Source organism: Fringilla coelebs, assembly GCF_963513975.1.
Source record: "Fringilla coelebs genome assembly, chromosome: 3".
NCBI lineage: Eukaryota > Metazoa > Chordata > Aves > Passeriformes > Fringillidae > Fringilla > Fringilla coelebs.
Genome location: NC_140030.1, coordinates 101,580,520 through 101,598,470, shown reverse-complemented (window position 1 = coordinate 101,598,470; position 17,951 = coordinate 101,580,520). Strand labels below are relative to the sequence as shown.

The window sequence follows — 17,951 nt, the reverse complement described above, 5'->3', positions numbered from 1 at the left end:
GTCCTTCGACTAAAGACACTTTAACCTTCTAGATCTTCCTTGCGGCTTTCTAGCACATAGAAGCTCTTGGCGTTTCGCAAAAATCCCTCATCACTTTCAAAACAGTCCTCCTGGCCCCACCAAAGCGCTTCGATACATTTCGCACCCTTAAAGCGCAGCCCTTAGTGACAAGCCGTAAGGGGAAGGCGCGACTGCTCGGGGGAGCAGCGCTTCCCGCATCGGCGGGGCTGTCAGTGACCGGGACGGTGCGGGGCGCTGGACGCGCGTCCCGGCGGGGAGGGCGCACCGCACCGCCGGGGCACGGCGGGCGCTGCGCGGAGCGGGCGAGGGGCGCTGCCCGGCGCGGTGCGCGGCATGCAACGCACGGCTCACCTGCCGCGGAGACGTGGAAGAGGAGGCGGGGACGGGCGGCGCGGATGGCCGCCGACAGCCCTCGCTCGCTGCCCGGGAGGGCGCCGCGGCGCTCGGGCATCAGCCGCACCCGCAGCCGCCCGTCGCCGGCGCGGAGCCACCAGGCGAAGAGCTCGGTGAGGTTGAACTCCAGGTGCGCCCCGCCGGAGCCCGGAGGCGGCTCCCCGGCGCAGCCGTCCCGCACGGTGCCCTCGCCCACCTCTAGCACCAGCTGCTTGGCGCGCCGCAGCCGCCGCCCGACCGCGGAGGGCCCGGCGGGTGCGGCGGGCGGCTCGGCCCGCGGCAGCGCCCCGCGGGCGGCGCGGAGCAGGGGCGCGCAGTCCAGGCGCAGGCGGCACCGCGCCGCGGCGCGCCCCGGCGGCCCCAGCACCAGCTCCCGCACGTAGGTGCGAAACAGCGAGGGCACGACGAAGTCCATCGCCAGGCTCCTCCTCTGCAGCCGCGAGAGGCCGGGGGTGTCCCGCGGTCCCGCCGCCCCCGGGGCCAAGCTCAAGGCGAGGCAGGCGGCGGCCAGGAGGCGCGCGGGCAGCCTGTCCCCAGCCATGACCCGCGGGAGGCCGGCAGCGCCCCGTCCTGCGCCCGCGGAGCGGCGCCGGGGAGCGCGATGCCGGCGCGGGGCTCTGCGGAGGGAGCTCGGGGCCGCCGCTGCGCGGGCTTTGCCGGCTCCAACTACCCGCCACAACGCAGGCATTACCCAGCGAGCGCTGACGTCACGCCCGAGCGCGCCCCCCAGCAGCCAATGGCGTCCCCGGTAGCCCTCATTATGCAAATGTACGGGGGCGGGGCGGGCGGAGCGTTCATTGAGGAAAAAAATGGCCCGGCGGGCGCGGGAGCCGGGCCGGGCTGCGCGGCCCCCCGGGACCGGGCTGGGACACGCGCGGCCCCGGGAGCGGGGGCGGGCAGCGGCCGATTGCTGCCCGCAGGGGGGGACCCGGCAAGAGCACGGCTGGAGCCGCACCTCCAAATGGCCCGGAGGGGCTGGAGGCGGGCACCAGGCGCCGAGCCCGGCTGCCACCCCCGTGTTGCGGGGGGCTCTGGGGTCCCGTTCCCCGCCTCTTCTCTGTGCAGGCAGTGTTGGACATACCTGTCCGCTTTTCTTCCTTGCTTTCCTTTTCTTCCCTTCCCTTTCCTTCTCTTTCTTTCCCTTTCCTTCCCTCTGTCCTCCTTTCCAATCCTTCCTTTTTCTCTCTTCCTTTCCTTTCTTCCCTTCCCTTCCTTCCTGGCTTCCTTCCTTACCTTCTTAAAGGCTGACGTCCATGAAACAGCCCTGCATGTCTTTCTTCTGTAGAGAAAGGAAAAAAAAAAGGATGAGAAGCAAGAAGTAGGGGGGGGAGAAATCTTAGAGTATAAGTCATTCTAAAAAACGGATCAAAATTCTTCCATTTCTGCATGAAAACAACAGCCTTAAGAAAGGTTCATGCAACAATTTCCCCTTTTTTACCCTTCATAAATACAATTTAATTACTGTAATTACATTAGTGCTGTGCCTTAGGATAGCTAATCATAACTCATTCATATTTCTGGAAGTTGCCTATATGAATTAATGACTTATTATTATCTCTTTAGTTTGATACTTAATGCATGTATATTTTTATAATCCAGGTACTTTAACTATATAATCATTAGAGTGCAATTATTCTGTCGTGCAGTTATTCTTGTGCTTATATCAAATTAATGTTAATATACAGATATTGTGGAGCAGAACCACAGTGTAATGCCTCCATAATTGTAATGCCACAGAGTGTAATTGCAGGCGCAATGCTAGAAAAGGGAACCATGATCTTTTCTCTACAGAAGCGCTGAGGAAGGAACTTCAGAGCAATTGCTGAAGGATTAGTTAAATAATAGAGTTTATATAAAAAAAGCCAATTCTGTGCTGTGTTTAGGCTCATACAGGTAAGCTGATTCAAAACTCATCCAAGAAGCTGGCATTTCTTTGGCTGCAAATGCTTTGGACAGACCCTTGCTTTCCCCCAGCTCTTCTTATTTCAGAGCCCACTTGATCAACTTGCTCAACATGCCAAGCCTAATCCCTTACTTTTCAGTTTTAATGACTTTGGGTCTCAGTCTTGTCATGACCCACCAGTAGGGTGCCATCCCTGGCTCTGGGGCAGGGTAGAGATGCCCTGGCACAAGTGCACCAGTGCCCATCCCAACACTGACACCACAGCTGGGCCACCAGGGAGGCCACCTGCAGCTCACTGCTTGCCTCTGCTCCCTGCACCCACAGCTTTGTTTAGCCCTGGGCCAGCTGTGGGTGCTGAGCAGCAGGAAGGAGGTAGTGGCAGAGAAAGAAGAGGAAGAGGAGGAGCAGGAGGAAGGCAGTGATGAGGATGGGACCTCCATCATTCTCATCTGGCCCACCAGCTCCTGCAGTGCCACTTCTGGGTTAGTTGTGTTGCTGCACCCCATGGTAGGGCAGGAGAGGTTCCCAGCCATGCACACACCACTCTGGGAATGCTCTCTGCTTCCCCTGGCAGGGAGCTGATGGGGACATTTCCGTGTCCTACGTCCCTGGGTCACCTTTTGGTCCCCAGCTGGGAAGGGTCAAAGCTGCTGTTCTGCCATGGCAGCTCAGAGGGAGCCATGGCTCTGGCGGCACCTCTGTCCTGCCCCTGTGTCCTTCCCCACGGGGCAGGGCTGCCACATCTGCCCTTGGGCTGGGGGAGCAGCAGGGCCTGGCACTGGTTCTCCTCTCTTTCTGCAGCTCCCAGGCACTGAAGGAGCTGTGGGTGGGAACATTACAGGCTTAAGCTGGGAAATGCTCCAGGAGCAGCCAGACAGGAGAACACAGCTCCCCAGCTGGGCAGAGGTGCCCGTGTTTGGGGATGGTGCTGAGCACAGCTGTCTAAGAGGAGAGGATAGACAGCTGGGGCTTATCCAGCTTTCTCCCTGTCCCTTCCCACTGCACAGGACAAAGGGAGCCCAAGAGACCTAACTGCTAAGTGTCTAACCCCTGGAGAAGGAGGTGAGCTGCTGCCATGCAGTGTCTCTGCTCTGGGCTATGTCCCTGGGCTCTGCTCCCCCAGCTGAGCAGCAGAGGCATCACTGCTCCCATTCTTCCAGTGGAGGATACATAGTGCCAGGAGTCTGGAGAGGCTGGCAGAGGTGAGGATGGCTTCGCTGGGCTGGGGTGCCAGGGATGTGTCACTAGTAGAGTGAACAGGTGTGGGAGGGAGGAAGGGTCTGTGGTGCCTTTTAGCAAGCAGAGGGATTGGAGAGTCACCAGGAACACCAGCACGTCCTTGCCAGTGGAACTGGGGGAAATGCTGTTGTGCAGAGCAGAGAGCCCAGGAGGGCAGAGGGTCCTTGTTCTGCCACACTCAGGCTGCTGGGGCTGGCAGCTCCCCAGTGCCCCTTCTGTTCCGGGGCTGCTCTGTGAGCAGAGCCTGGTTCTTGCAGGCTGATCCCAAGCAAGAGCCTCCAATGGCCCTGTCTGGCAATGGAGGACAACTTTGCTGCTCACCAGGTGAGTTTTGGAAGGAAAGGCAAGCCTGTACTCCGGCTGAGCTGTGCTCACTTGTCCCTTGGGACCCCAAGGGAGGACATCACCTGGAGAAGCAAAGACAGCCATTGTGTGGTAGTCACTGGGTACAGTTCTGGGGAACTGAGAGCCTCCACAGCCACCCAGGGCTTGGAGGAGGGCAGGGCAGGGGCTGGGACAGGCTGTCCCAGGGACACATCAGCTTTCAGGAGTCTCTGAGCCAAAGCCACAGCTCCAGCTGCCAGCTCCCTGCCTGTTCTGTCACATCGCTCAGCACAGTGATGTCCACTGATGGGCTTTTGGGATCTGTGGAGGTCCTCTGGTCCAACTCCCCTCCTTGAGCAGGCTCACCCAGAACAAGCTGCCCAGAACAGTTCATCCACTGGTAGCTGTAGGAGCCCAAAAAGGGATTTCTTTCAAAGCAGGACATTTATTTTCCTCCTTCCTTCATATTTACCTATGAGCTGAAGTTGAGCGGTTACTTTAGTGCCACATCAGTGCAGTAATGGAGTACACTCCAGTGCAGCTGGAGTGTAAAAGAGCCAAAGGAGACTCTTGCAAAGGTCTCTGAGTTCCTGCATTTTTTGTGAAAAGGGCAGATTTTTAACTATCACTTCTCCTTTAGGCATGTTATTGCCCAGAATTTGCAATTAAAGCAGGCACTTAAAATTGAAAGCTGCTCTTTCTCTTGGACCTGCCTTAATTCCAGCATCTTGGGTATTGAAAGCTGGCACAGCAGGCCTGCCAGAGACTTTCCCATGGCTTGGCTGGTGTGCACCAAGGAGAATCTGTCTTCAGCCACCATGGTCATGTCCAGGGAAAACAGCTTGTGTTCCTGACCAGGCCCTTGAATGGGGAAAAGAGCAGCAATGCAGACACAGCATTTGCCCAGGACAGCAGCTGCTCAAACCAGCCCACTGTGACTGTCTGTGCTGCTGGGTCTGCAGGGGTTCAGGGCACACAGGATTCAACCTGAATTATCTCCATGAAACACAGCTGTCAGGAGCCTCAGTGCACGAGGACCCAGGAGCTGATGAGGGAAATCACTGACCCAGGACATGGAAAGCTTTCAGCAACTGTGCCTATCCTGGAATAGACTGTGCCATGTGCATCCATTTGTCTTAAAAAACTGTTCTCCTAGAAAAAGAGGGTTTCTCCTGAAAAAGACTTTTCCTGGGGAAGAGGCACCAGGGAAGGCTTGAGAGGGGGGAGGACTTCCCATAGCACAGGCAAACAGATGTACAACAAGTTTTTTTCTTGTTTGTTTGTTTGTTTTGGTGGTGGCCTTGTTGTTGTTTAATTAAAGAAGAGGGTGCAGGGAGAGCCATGATGTTTGTTATAAATTCTCACCAGGCTGAACAAAGGCACCAAGCCATGGGTTAGGGAACTCTTGTAGTTCATTCAACTCCAGCAGCCAGCCCACTACTGATACTCAAAAGGTGTTGACTAATGAGCCCTTAAATTTGTACAATAGACTTCCACATGTGGTGGCTAACAAGCTTTTAATGCTCTACTGCACACTGCCATAAACTTTCAAGCCCTCAAAAGAAACCTCTCGAAGGGGCTGGCTTACAAGTCACAAAACACTTCCACAAGTTCCCCATTCCCACAACAAACAATATGGAGTATGGAATAGAAAATGACAGCCATGCTTTGCCCAAGCAAAGCAAGGGAGAAGAGAAATAAAGGTGGAGAACAGGGAATATCATCAGTCCAAAGCTGGGCAAACAGTGAGAGTGAAAGAGAAAGAGAGGGGAAAAAAGAGAGTGAGGGGCTCTGACCCACTTCCTTTTATAATTAACCTGGTGCAGGCCTCTTACCTAAACCAGATTTTTCTCACTCTTTTGTTCACACATGCACAGGTAGCCCTTGGAACCGTCCTCCAGGGAGTGAGTCCAGGGTGAGACCTGGGCAAAATTCTCCAGGCAGAGCAGGAAGATGGGTCAGTTCAGCACTGCCCCACCTCCCCAGGGCCCTCTCTTCTAATCACAGCTTTCCTGCCACGACAGTCATAATGCTGTATTATGCTTGGTGCTTCACCAGTCCACAACTGGAAACAAACTGAAGTGCATAAGTGCTGTAACGTAGAATCCAGTGCAGAAGGATTTCAAATCGATCTGTATGCTTCTATTCCTTTGAGCTCAGATTACTTACTTGAAATAAATGCTAAGTGGACTGAATTAATCCTGTGCTCCTGTCTTTTCCTTCTACCTCTTCTACTCTAGTGGATAGCCTTATAAACATGCACAAATGTGCAAAACATCCCTGGACTTGGAAGTACATCCTCAAATCTGCCCTCTTCACTGTGTTCTTTTGGACTCTCATACTCTGACAGTTTCATGTGCTACTGAAAATGTCTGTTATTGCAGATTATTGTATGCTGGCCACAGGAAATGTTCTAAAAATCTCAACGATCAGTTTCTTATGGGCTTTTTTCCTGCTTGCACAGATCAATCAGATTTCCATCAAATGAATCTGCTGCTGTGGGACTTCTACAGGTTTCAGTTCTCAGTATTTTCCTCCGGGATTCAATCAATTTGAGTCTAATGCTTAGGCTCATTTCAGTGATTAGTAAGTCTCCTATTGAGTGTAACTGGGTAGACCCTGGGCACAGTTCAGATTTTCAACTAATGTACAGAATAATTTGTTACAGATAATGTTGCAGAACAATTTAATTGACTCATTTATGCTCACCATCTTGCTGAGATAGACCATGTCTTCTCAAATTTACTCTTTATTTTGGAATTTATATGGGTGCCTCATTGACCTCTATCTTAGCTGGGAAGCTAAAGCTGGCCCCCGTGATAAGTCAGGCTGGCATGAGTGGAGCCTTTGCTCTCTGATCTTTTCTGAGAATTAGATAAAAAAATGTATGGTGGCACACCGCAGCCTTCTTCCACGCTCCCCTTTCATATTTCTGGGTGATATTGCCTGGAGTGGAATCAGCTCCTCTAATCTTTTAAGGCTCTTTCTTCCCTACTATATTTGCCCCCCAAAAAAGCTGTTGATCAGGAGAAGGTGTGCCTGACTTCAGCACATGGGAATTTGCTTTTGGTCACTGTCACCGGTGCAGGCGCTGTACAGACCCAAATGGATCTGCCCCCTGTAGAGAGGTTGCTCCTTGGGGACAATATAGAAAAAGCCCTGAGGAGCCTGGAGACAAGACAACTGGGACGGTGATCTTTGCCTGCATTTGGGTGGCGATGCAGCCTTGAATGCCTAAGGCACACATGGCACTCAATGAAATAATTTGCATGGGCTTGATGAGAAAAAATAAAATAAGTAGGGTTCTGAGACAAGTGGCAGCTAACAGACTGTTACTTACCTCTCCCAAGGAAATTAGGTAGTGCATCAAAGCATGTAGATGTGTGCTTTTCCCACTGTATTGCTTTGTTTCATCCCCACAAACCACAAGAAAGTTAGAGCTGAAAACTGAAATAAGGAGGTGTCTTTATTAATAGTCTTTTAATGGCACAGGAACAGCTGTTAATACTTTGAAAGAGAAAAAGTGAAAATGTGAAAATGGACCCATTAATGCATGAAGAGAGGCAAAGGAATCAATGAGGGATCTCCAGTGGTTGAGTTGCTGGCCTGCTTTTTCATCTCCTTTTTTTAATTGGTCTTTAACAGGGAGAGTGGTACGGACAATTGGAAAGGAATAGAAGCTTGGCCAATACAGCTGCTAATGAAGGCCAGGTAAGGAAATACTTTGTTCAACTCTGTGATAGGTTGGGATCAGCAGATCTGGACAATATGCTTCCCAGGTTTTTAATTTAGCTAATGAATTGACTCTGTCGCTGGCAATTAATTTTGAAAAGTGGAGGAAAACCAAGGTAGTCTCAAAGGATGGGGGGGGATTAAATACAGTGCTAACCTTTGCTGTGGAGGGGAAAAGTCACATTGGTAGGTCTGCATTTCAGCATCAGCAAAAAAGTGAAAGAGAACAAGTCAAACAGGGGACTTCAGTGGAAGCACAGTGAGGTGAGAGAGGTGAGGGTGTGATACCCATGGAAGGTACATTCTGCTGATAAAAGACTCACAAACCTCAAGCATTAAGATATCCATGCCAGGAAAAATGTATTACCTGTTTGGGATCTAATTTCTACTGTTTAGATGTTGGGAAAGACCCAGTAAATTCACATATCCACATTCTAGCAAACCTTTGCCAGAGCTTCCTAGGTAATATTACTGGGGTAATAGACCTGAGCAATACCATGCAGCCTCAAAATCAGTCAGAAGACTCTTGGAAATGGAGTACTGTGTGTGAAAGATGGGTTTATAATAGACTGAGCAGGCATCAGAAATTGCTTTGCTCTAGCACTTCTTCTTGTACTTAGCTGAGAATATAAACAGTCAGCTCCTTAGGCAACACTGCTTTGGGAATGTTTCACCACAGCCAAATGTGGAGATCTTGATTTGGACTGGCATACTGGAGTGTCACCAAAGCAAAAGGAGAAAAATACTGTTGAGGAATAAAGCCAGGCTATCTACAAGGAGATCATGTGTAGGAGCAATGTTTTCCAGCTAGATTTTGGAAAAAAATAGTGACTGCTGAGTATTAGCACTCCTGGTGGTGTGTAGAGAGACATGGCATTTATGTTTTCCCTCTTCCACTGAATTCCCACTACAAGTCATCTGTTGTCTGTGCTCTGGGTGAGATGTTAGATCCAAGGTGCAGTGGCAAGGCTTCAGGTCAAAGTGTCTGAACACAATTATTTCAAAGAGACAGCTGAGGATGGAGACAATTTCTAGATACCATTTTTTGTGTCTAGACACATCACCTTGGAAGGAAGAATACAGAGGGAGCTGACAATGGGGCTGGTGATGCACATTTTGTTTGGGACAGTGTAGGAAGAGAGCAAACTTAATGGAGAAGCAGTCTTGTTTCCTAAGCCTGCTGAGCTCATCTGCCTGACCTTGGGCCACCAGGATCCAGCTGCCAGCCCAGCCTGTGCTTTGGCAGATCTTCCCTTACTAGGGTTAGGCTGCACAACTGATCAATTAGCATCCAATCCATGAAAGGCATGGGCTGAATTCCTTGTTCACTGCCTTGCTGCTCACAGTCCAGAGCTTGTAACTGAGGGGCCAGACCTGAAAGCCTGTAAATATCCACTGTACTGATTTCAATGAAGCTACTTTGGATTTACACTAATGAGGCAGAAAGTAGATTGTGGGTCTTGCTCATCACTTTGTAATCACTCTGGCTCTCTGAGACAAAGGCAGTGAATCAACAATGCTCATTATTTCATTTACTGCTTTGCTTAAGCCACCTGCCCTTTCTTTAGCTATTGAGTGTTTCTAAAGTAGCCTTCCATTTGCCAAGATAAAGCATAATAGCCTCTTTTATTACCTTGGATTTTTGTCTTCCTCATCATGTCAATTAGTGTTTGCATTTTAACAGAGATCCTGCCTGAAAGCATTCTATTCTCTAATGTCACAATTAGTGTTTCTTTCTGTTGGACCAATTATAGGTGATAATGTTACTATTTGACAGTGTTTGTGTCCTAATTAAGTGCCTGATTGCAAATTTGGTTCTCAATTCCAGTCAAGCTGCTTCTTTTTCATAGGTTATTCCCTAGCCGAAGCTATCTACAGATCCCTGGAATTATGCATGGAAAATAAAAATAGATGAGTCACCACTTGTATGAAATATTTTCTCACTTTCATCCAGATTCATCTTTCCTCTTTTGTTATTGAGCACCCTGAGTATTTTTTCTTATTTGGTGAGAATCTTTATCAAGGACAGAGCATGCCACAGATAAAAGCAGAATGGAGCTTCTGAATGACAAGTTTAATCCATCACTTAAAGCTCCTGCTTTCAAGTATCAGCCATGAACCACTGATTGTTAATATCACCCAGCACCAGGGTGCATCAGTACAACTGTTTTGCCCATTAAGAAAAACAAACAAATCAACGTGGAGTGTCAGGTTATAAAGTGGAAAGCCTCATCCTAAAAGCAGGTTTGGGGACAGAAATGAAGTAAGATGAATAACTGTGTTTATAATGGGGGAAATGCCATTCTCATATCTATATCTGATTCCATCTTATATTTGGCCCTACGTAGAACAGCATGGGGACATTTGAGAGCATTATCTGTCCTGTAATTCTGCTTACCCCACCTTGCATAAATGTAGATCTACTTCTAAATCTGCACCAGTTTGTAAGTCTTTGGATCCTGGTGTGCACAAGAGAGCTTATAAAGTTCATGTGTGTCACTGTAAGCAACACACGTTTGTGGAGGGTGTGTTGTGATTTTCATACCTTGTAGGATCCAACACATAACCAACAGAGGGTGATTTTTTTCCCTGATCACCTGAATGAGCAATACACAGGCACAAATACAATCTTGCCTTGCTTCAGTGCCCTCAAGTGAATTGTGCTCACATGAGGGAAAAGGCCAATTTTATGGCATTTGAAGTGATGGCTGAAATTTTATAAGCAGTCAAGCTAGCTAAAACATTCCTGTTTCACAGACACCAAAGGACCTTGCAGTGGAATTCTGTATCTGGGGAGGAGTTCCTCCAAGAGGACTCAGCTGATCACATTAATTCAAAAGAGCTGCATTGTGAAATGGAAAATGTTCCAGCATCATGTAATGTCCCAGTGTGGAGCATGGTCCTGTACTGACTGACAAACTGCAGTTCATGGAAACACAGCCTTGCTGGAAAGCTCTTGGTGGGGCTTTGCTGTTGCACTGCCAAGAGCTCTTGCTGCCCAGCTGCTCATGAGGCAGCTCCCAGCTGGGTCTTGCCTTCTCCCAAAGACATTTATCTGAACAGACTGCAGAACCAATGAAGTTTTGAGCATGGGATCCCTGTCTCTGGACACTGCAGAGGAAGAGCAACCTGTAGCTCAGCTTCTGTGAGTTATCAGATCTGGTGCTAAATCACTTTATTGGTTAGGGGACTTTCCTGTAGGTGCTCTGGATTTATAATACATTTATTTAGGGTTTTAGTTTAACATATGGTTAAAACACACAGAGATGCTTATGGAAAGATTTAGAAGCACAATCTCCTTTTACTTTCAGCGCAAGGAAATGATAAAATACTGTGCACATTTCTCTGTCTCCCTTCCCTTACTGCTCTCTTAGGTTCTCAGGTGTTTGATATGCTCAGGAGTTCTCTTGAGGTCATGGCTTTTCTTCTGAAACACAGAAACAGCCTCCCTTGTGTAGCTATATCCCTTCTCCCTTAGCTAGTCCCCCTCTCAAGAAGGACATGCTGCCTTCCTCTTTCCTGTCCAGATTTCATATGTCTGAAATTCTTCTGCATTTTGTACAGGTCATTATGCTTTGTGGCTTTCAAGGCTTCTACTGACTTTGAGCCACCTGTCTGGGATTGTGAACAGCCCACCCTGTGCCCACACTACATTGGAATGCATTTCACGTAAGTCCCAGGTATTCGTGCTTTTGCTGTTTCAGAGCATCAGCCAGAGCACCTTCTTAGTACACAGACATGCTTGCCCCAAAATTGCTGTGAATAAAGGCTTTCTGCTTTCTAGACACCTCAGTGGGGTTTGAAACAATTTTTGAATTCCTTACAGGCAGTAGGGCTCCTGTATCTCATTCTCTGGAAATGGAATAAGTTCACTGGAGGTCTTTGGATTATTATGTTAGGAGCACAGGTCACATCTTAACTTATTGCAAATTGAGTGAAAAAGATCTTTTCTGAGAGGTGGCCTTAAATTCAGCTGGTGTATACACCTGACCATTTCATTTGATGTTTGTTGTGTTATCACAGAAGCATGATTTTTCCCATTTCAAAGCAAAAAATACTCACAGATATTTACCTTCTGTCTGTGAGGATAATTTAATGCTGAGTCGAGCATTGTGAGAGAAATAATGAACAGTAACTGCATATTCAGGAAACTTTAGGGAATGGACTTCTCAGTCTGCTGATAAGATGGCATTTAGGGCTGACAGCAGAATCAGCAAAGTGCTTAAAAGATGAAGATGAACCCACTGCACTTAGGAGTTGCTTTCCCTCATTAATTTTCAAATATACTCCTTCCCCAAAACTCAGTAACTGCTCAAGAGGGGGTGACTGTAAGGTCTCCCTCAGCTGTTGGCAAGGGGCAAGGCATGGTAGTGTAAAGAATTCTTGAAGAACAAGTAGTGATATTGCCTTTCTGTGTGGCAGATCTGTCAAATTTCCATTTGCCTTTGCTCTAAACTTTTTAGGTTGTATAAAAAGGACAGTAATACATAACTGCAGAAGATTTTCTTTCATTTCTGAAAAATGTAATGCTGTTGCAGGCACATTTGGAACATGTTTGTGGTAATCAGTAGCAACTGCAGTGCCTAACTTCAAATGGGAAAATGTTGGCTGGGGGCCTAATTTTTGTATGCAATGAACAAATGTCTTTGCCATTAGCTCCAGTGAGATTGTTGCTCAGCATCTGTGAGGTGCTACTTTGCGCTCCCAGATGTTGCTGATGTCAGCTTTAAACATCCTGCCAAACACAGGAGGGTTTTTTATTAAAAACCTCCAAAATTATGGAATGACCTCATAGCAAATATAGTATTTAATTTCATTGTAAATTCAGAAAAAAATCAAAGTTCTGTATATTGCAGAGTGTAATGGAAACTGTCCTCAGGAGTCCTCTTCACATGCCTGCCAATTTTAATGAAGCAGTTGGTTTCAGATAAATTAGAGATATATTATCTCCCAGGAGAGATAATAGGTTGAAGAAGCCAGAGATCTGTTTCACTGTTTCTCTTGGTGCAGCATGGCTATGAAACCCCACCATGCTAATTTGGTATTGTTTCACAGGTACTTTGACATATGTACAGGTGGAGCTGTGCTAGCAGGGCCACAGATCTCCGAGACAAAGCTGAGGAACTTCAGCAGCTCTCGTGCTTGAAGCACTGGTGATTCTGAGAACCATGTCCTTCTGGAATAATATATGATAAAGGAACCCTGCCCTCATCCTTAGATTACTAATCCTTTCTTCTTGGATAAAGTTTCTTCTGCTTGAGTGTCTACAAAAATGAAACTCATTGCCTGTGTGCCACATGAACCGAGCTTTACTGAAATTTGAGAGGTCCTGAAATACATCTTCCAGGCACTATTATTTGCTTGAAGCAGCCTTTTGTTAATATCTTGAAGGTCCTGGCTTGCAAAAGCCTCTAGAATCATTCATTGAGACATGCAGTCATACTTGTAATTGTTTCTGGTTTTCAAATAGACAGGGGTGCTAGAAGTTGAAAAACTGTGCATCCTTCCTCTGCAGTAATTCCTAGGAATTCAGTGATGCCCTCTGATCCTCTGTTCCTATGGCAAACAAAATGATAGGGCATAAAACAAATGCCAAATTTACAGATCTTTCAGGTAATGCAGAAAAAGCCCATTTAATAGAGAACTCAGTCTTCTCAAGAAAGTACTGCAGCTTTGTATGATGATATTCTTAGTGATTAAAGAGGGTGTTTTATAAAAGCTGCATAATCAGGCTGATATTCTGTCTGAAATGACCCTTTTAGTCATCTTTCTATTCCATGGGAAGCTTTAATACTAACAAGCATAAACAAGCTAGGGTAAACCTTGAATTTACTGTTATTAATAGGTTTCAATCTGCTGCAATATCATCCCATGTCTCTCCAGGCAATTAAAGCTCTTTCTTGCTTTTAAAGGAGCTTTAATGGGTGCAGCCAATGGACCATCTATTATCATGAATGAACTCAGTTACTATCTTAGTCACAATCAATATTTGCTTACACCAAGTTAGGAAAAATACTGGAAGCTTAGAGAGTGGTTAAATGGCTGCTGGTGTTAAGACAGCAGGAAAGCCTGAGAGCATTGAGAAATGTACCCTTAAATAAGTGCAGTTTGTCTTGATATTTCTATAGTCATCCAGGAAATAAGTGCTGATGATCATCTTTTCTGACACTGGTACAGCAAATTTGCATCAAGGAAATAAAGAATTACTAAATCTCAGTGAGGAAAGGTTAAAAATTAACTCGTTGTTTCCCCAGTATGATGAAAAATGTGCTCTAAGAAGCAAATTCACTACAAAATGCTGTGCAAATAAGCCAAGCAAGCAAACATTCATGTTCTTACATGTGACTGGCCTAAGTGGGAAAGCCACTGATAGACAGTGTCTCTGGGCTAAGGCCAACAAGCTCTGTCAGAACTTAGTAGGGGAATATTGTGCCCCATCAGGGTGGCTTTGCCTCCCCTACAGAACACGGATCAATAGTCTCAGAAGGGGCTGAGGAGCAAATTTCATCAGAACCACGTCAACAGCCTCCCACAGGAGTCTGCTTCATCATCCCATCTGATGACTTAATCACTCCAGAGGGAGCTATTTGGTGATTCCAGTGTTGGAAAGCAAGTCCAAACTTTCCAAACTCCATGTTACTTCTTCTCTGATTGAGTCACTAAACATTTCTGCTTCAGTTTCCAGTTTTAAAAACTGGCTTCATGCTCTGGGAATTGAAAGACAGCTAGGAAGAAAGAAACTGAAAGAGTAGGAGAAACTATCAAAAGGAGTTCCAGGCTTTAGGACATCCCTGTCCTTTCCCTTTCCCTTTCCCTTTCCCTTTCCCTTTCCCTTTCCCTTTCCCTTTCCCTTTCCCTTTCCCTTTCCCTTTCCCTTTCCCTTTCCCTTTCCCTTTCCCTTTCCCTTTTTGTAGTAAGGCTATCTTCAGGGCAGTCAGAATGTTATTTTGTCCTGGAAGATCCTCAATGGGAGAGCCTGAAAACCTCCACCTTTTCAAGGTTTTACTGTCTTAGATGATTAAGGTTGCCTTTGCTTCAGCAAAGCCATGAAAGGCTGACCTATATTTCAAAATGGGTTAGGATACAATTAATTTCTTTGGGCTCTGCTTGGAAGACGTCCCAGAGTATCCACAGAGCCTGCCAAGCAAGCCATCAACAAAAGATTACAGATTTCTGATGGAGAGGTTTGTTTATGGTCTATTCCCTACATTGTGATAGAATCATTCTGGCCAGGTGAAAGGAAGGCAAGAGCTTCCAATTAATCATTTGCACTTCACAAATGAATTGTTAAAGTAACAATGGGTCAGTCATTTATTCTTACTGAATCTTAATTATCTGCCTTGAAAATGAGCTGAGATCACTGTTGTACAACTGGCATACAGCTGAGATACTGTTGCAAGTACTGATTTGTATTATACTTTCCAAAGATGTGAAAGGCTTAGCTGGATTCAAAGGGTGAAAAAACTGATGTCAGAAAAATGCATCAAGGTCAATTAAAAAGAAAGTTGTGGCTTTCCAAGAACCCCTCAGATACTGGCTTTGGGCACAGATAAGTGTGATCCCAGGAGATTGTTCTGCAGGTCCTCTGAGACAGACTGACAGCCCTCAGGATAAAGGGCACTGGCCAAACCAAAACATCAAGAGGTGGTTTGATTTATTCAGACCTGAAACAAACAGGTAAACAAAGGAGAACAGTTTTCCAGTATGAAATACTCCCTTATTCCCCTCTTCCATTTCCTTTCATCAATCATTTCAACCAAATAAAATGTCATGTTGTTTTTCAGTTGGTTTTCTTTGTCCTTCTATTTCAAAACATAGGTGTAAATATTTTAGTGAAACATTCTCTTTGGGGAAGCACCAAACAAATAATTTTAACCTTCAGTCAGAAATGTCTGTTGCTAACAAATCACTTATTAACATTGGTTCATAATCAGATTTTGACTGACCTAAATCTGCATTTTTCAAGAAGTGCAATATTCAAACAGAAAAGTGTCCAACCCTGAACTAGCAGCTGCTCTCCAGCCTCTTGAAGAATGAGACCTGTTCCCTCTTTTCCAAACATTTAGCATGAAGAAGAGGTCCAATTCTATGTCATCTATGCGTCAAACGTGAGTACAACCAGTGTGAAAAAGTTTATTTTCGCAGGTCAGTGCAAAGTTTGGCCATGCAGAATGCTCACACAGTTTATTAGAAGTTCTGGGAACTTCTTGAACATTTCTTAACCACATTCAGTATTCAGCCAAACTCATCTGAATGCTTAGGTAGGCATCCAAGCAAGAAAACAAGAAAATCCAGTTGAAACAAGAAATAACTCTATTTTAATCACATGTTGAATTGCACTATTTTAGTGCATCCCTTCCTGTTTGCTTTATAATATTAACAACAAAAAACAACCAAAAACCCCTCAAACAACAACAGCAACAGAAGGAAACCTGCTTCCCTACACAGTTACTCCTTTTACTATCCCCAACAAATCATCACACCCTTTGCTAACATATTTGCTTGTCTTAAAGCAATTTAAGCTTCTGTTGCATTCTGCACTTGCTTTTCTCAGGCTCTAATCCAGAGAGGTGCAGAGCAAGCTCAGCTGCCTCCTGAAGCTGAGACAAGGCCCTTGGAGATTAGGGCTTCTGAGACTGTTTTATTTCCATTCACTTCAGACTTACAAGTCTTTGTTTTTCATCTTTCTCTAAAGTTACTTTAATTAAAATGAAACAAGTCAGAAAATCCCACATTTCTCCAAAGTAAGGTCCAAAATAGCCTTGTCTCTTTGTGTTTGCTTACTAGGTCCTCCTAGGAGTTAGGCTTCCAATTTAAGAGCGCGTTGTATTCATGTGAAGGGAGAATGGAAATTTCCACTCTAAGAATTTTCCTTAGAATGTTTCTGTTGGGAACAGTTCTGCATAAAAGAACACATTTGCCATGGAAGAAAGTGCAACTTTCATCTTCCTAATACACATATCCTTTGACATCCAAGCAAATTGCACAGCAATAATATGTTGCCAATGTTGAAAAGCTGTGCTTCTACCCCAGTTCCAGCTGACAGGGGGCTGGGAGTCAGGCACAGTGGTGGTGAAAATCCAGCCTGAACCTCAGGTGCACCAGGCCACAGGGAAACACCACCCACAGCAATGGTAAGGCCTCGTTTCTGATACCACAGTTCCTGCCACCTCTGTTCCAAGCAGAGAAACTGAAGGTAGCAGGGGTGAAGAGAAAAAGTTCTTTCCTCAGCAACAGAAGATCCATCTTACAAAAAAGAGCAAAAAATAACTTGGCTTGTTTGGCCTAGTGAAACAAGACTGGAGATGGGAGAAAATGACTCTGTATAGATATATAGAGGAGTAAATATTGGGGAGGGAGGAGGATTATTTAACCTAAAGGATAATGTTGGAACATGATCAAATGGATATAAATTGGTCATGAATAAATTTAGACTGGAAATTGGGGAAGGTTTCCAACCATCAGAAGAATGACATCCTGGAATAGCCTTTCAAATAGAGTAGTGATGGGCAGAAACTTCAATTTAAACTTGTGATATGAGTCCTTGAAACACCAAGTGGGTTTGAAATAAAAAGATGCTGCTACATTATATGTTTACATAAAATTTATTCCATGCTCTGGAGCTTCTACTGATTACCTGCCAGGGACAGAAAGAATTTTTTCCACTTCATACATAATTTTGATTCTAAGGCTGTACTGATTTTGGCTGGGATAGAGTTAATTTTCTGCTTCGTAGCTTATGAGTGCTGTTTTGGATTTAGGATGAGGATAATGTTGATAACACACTGATGTTTTAGTTGTTGCTAGGAAGGCCAACTCTAAAAATCAAGGAGTTTACAGTTTCCCGTGCTCTGCCAGTGAGGAGAACAAGAAGCTGGGAGGGAGAATAGCCAGGACAGCTGACAAAAACTGGCCACAGGGATATTCCATAACACTGAATGTCATGCTCAGTGTATAAACTGGGGGAAGTTGGCCAGGAGGGACCAATTGCTGCCAGGGGATGAGCTGGGCATCGGTCAGGGAGTGGTGAGCAATTGTGTTGGGCGTCACTTGTTTCTCCTGGGTTTTATCTCCCCCTGCTTCTCTTTTTCATTATTATTATTGTTGTTGTTATTGTTATTGTTGGCAGTAATATTATAATTATTATTACTATTTGTTATTATTATGGTTTTTATTATGTTTTATTATTATGGGGGGTTTTGTTTCAATTATTAAACTGCTCTTAACTCACAAGGTTTACATATTTTTTTCAACAGGCACAGGTGGAGTGAGTGAGCAGCTGTGTGATGTTCAGCTGACTGCTGGGGTTAAACCATGACATGAGCTTTTTTCTTTCTTT

General features: G+C 45.9%; 1 protein-coding gene across 1 annotated transcript in view; it reads right to left on the bottom strand.

Annotated features, from left to right (window-relative positions):
• ALK (ALK receptor tyrosine kinase) overlaps positions 1 to 472 on the bottom strand; it is a gene marked incomplete at both ends in the record, with an annotated part of 301,668 nt that extends 301,196 nt beyond the window's left edge. The window contains one exon of the mRNA XM_084202540.1: positions 373 to 472. Within this exon, the coding sequence (XP_084058666.1) occupies positions 373 to 472 (100 nt within the window). The remainder of the gene's footprint in view (positions 1 to 372) is intronic.
• Positions 473 to 17,951: the final 17,479 nt, after the last annotated feature.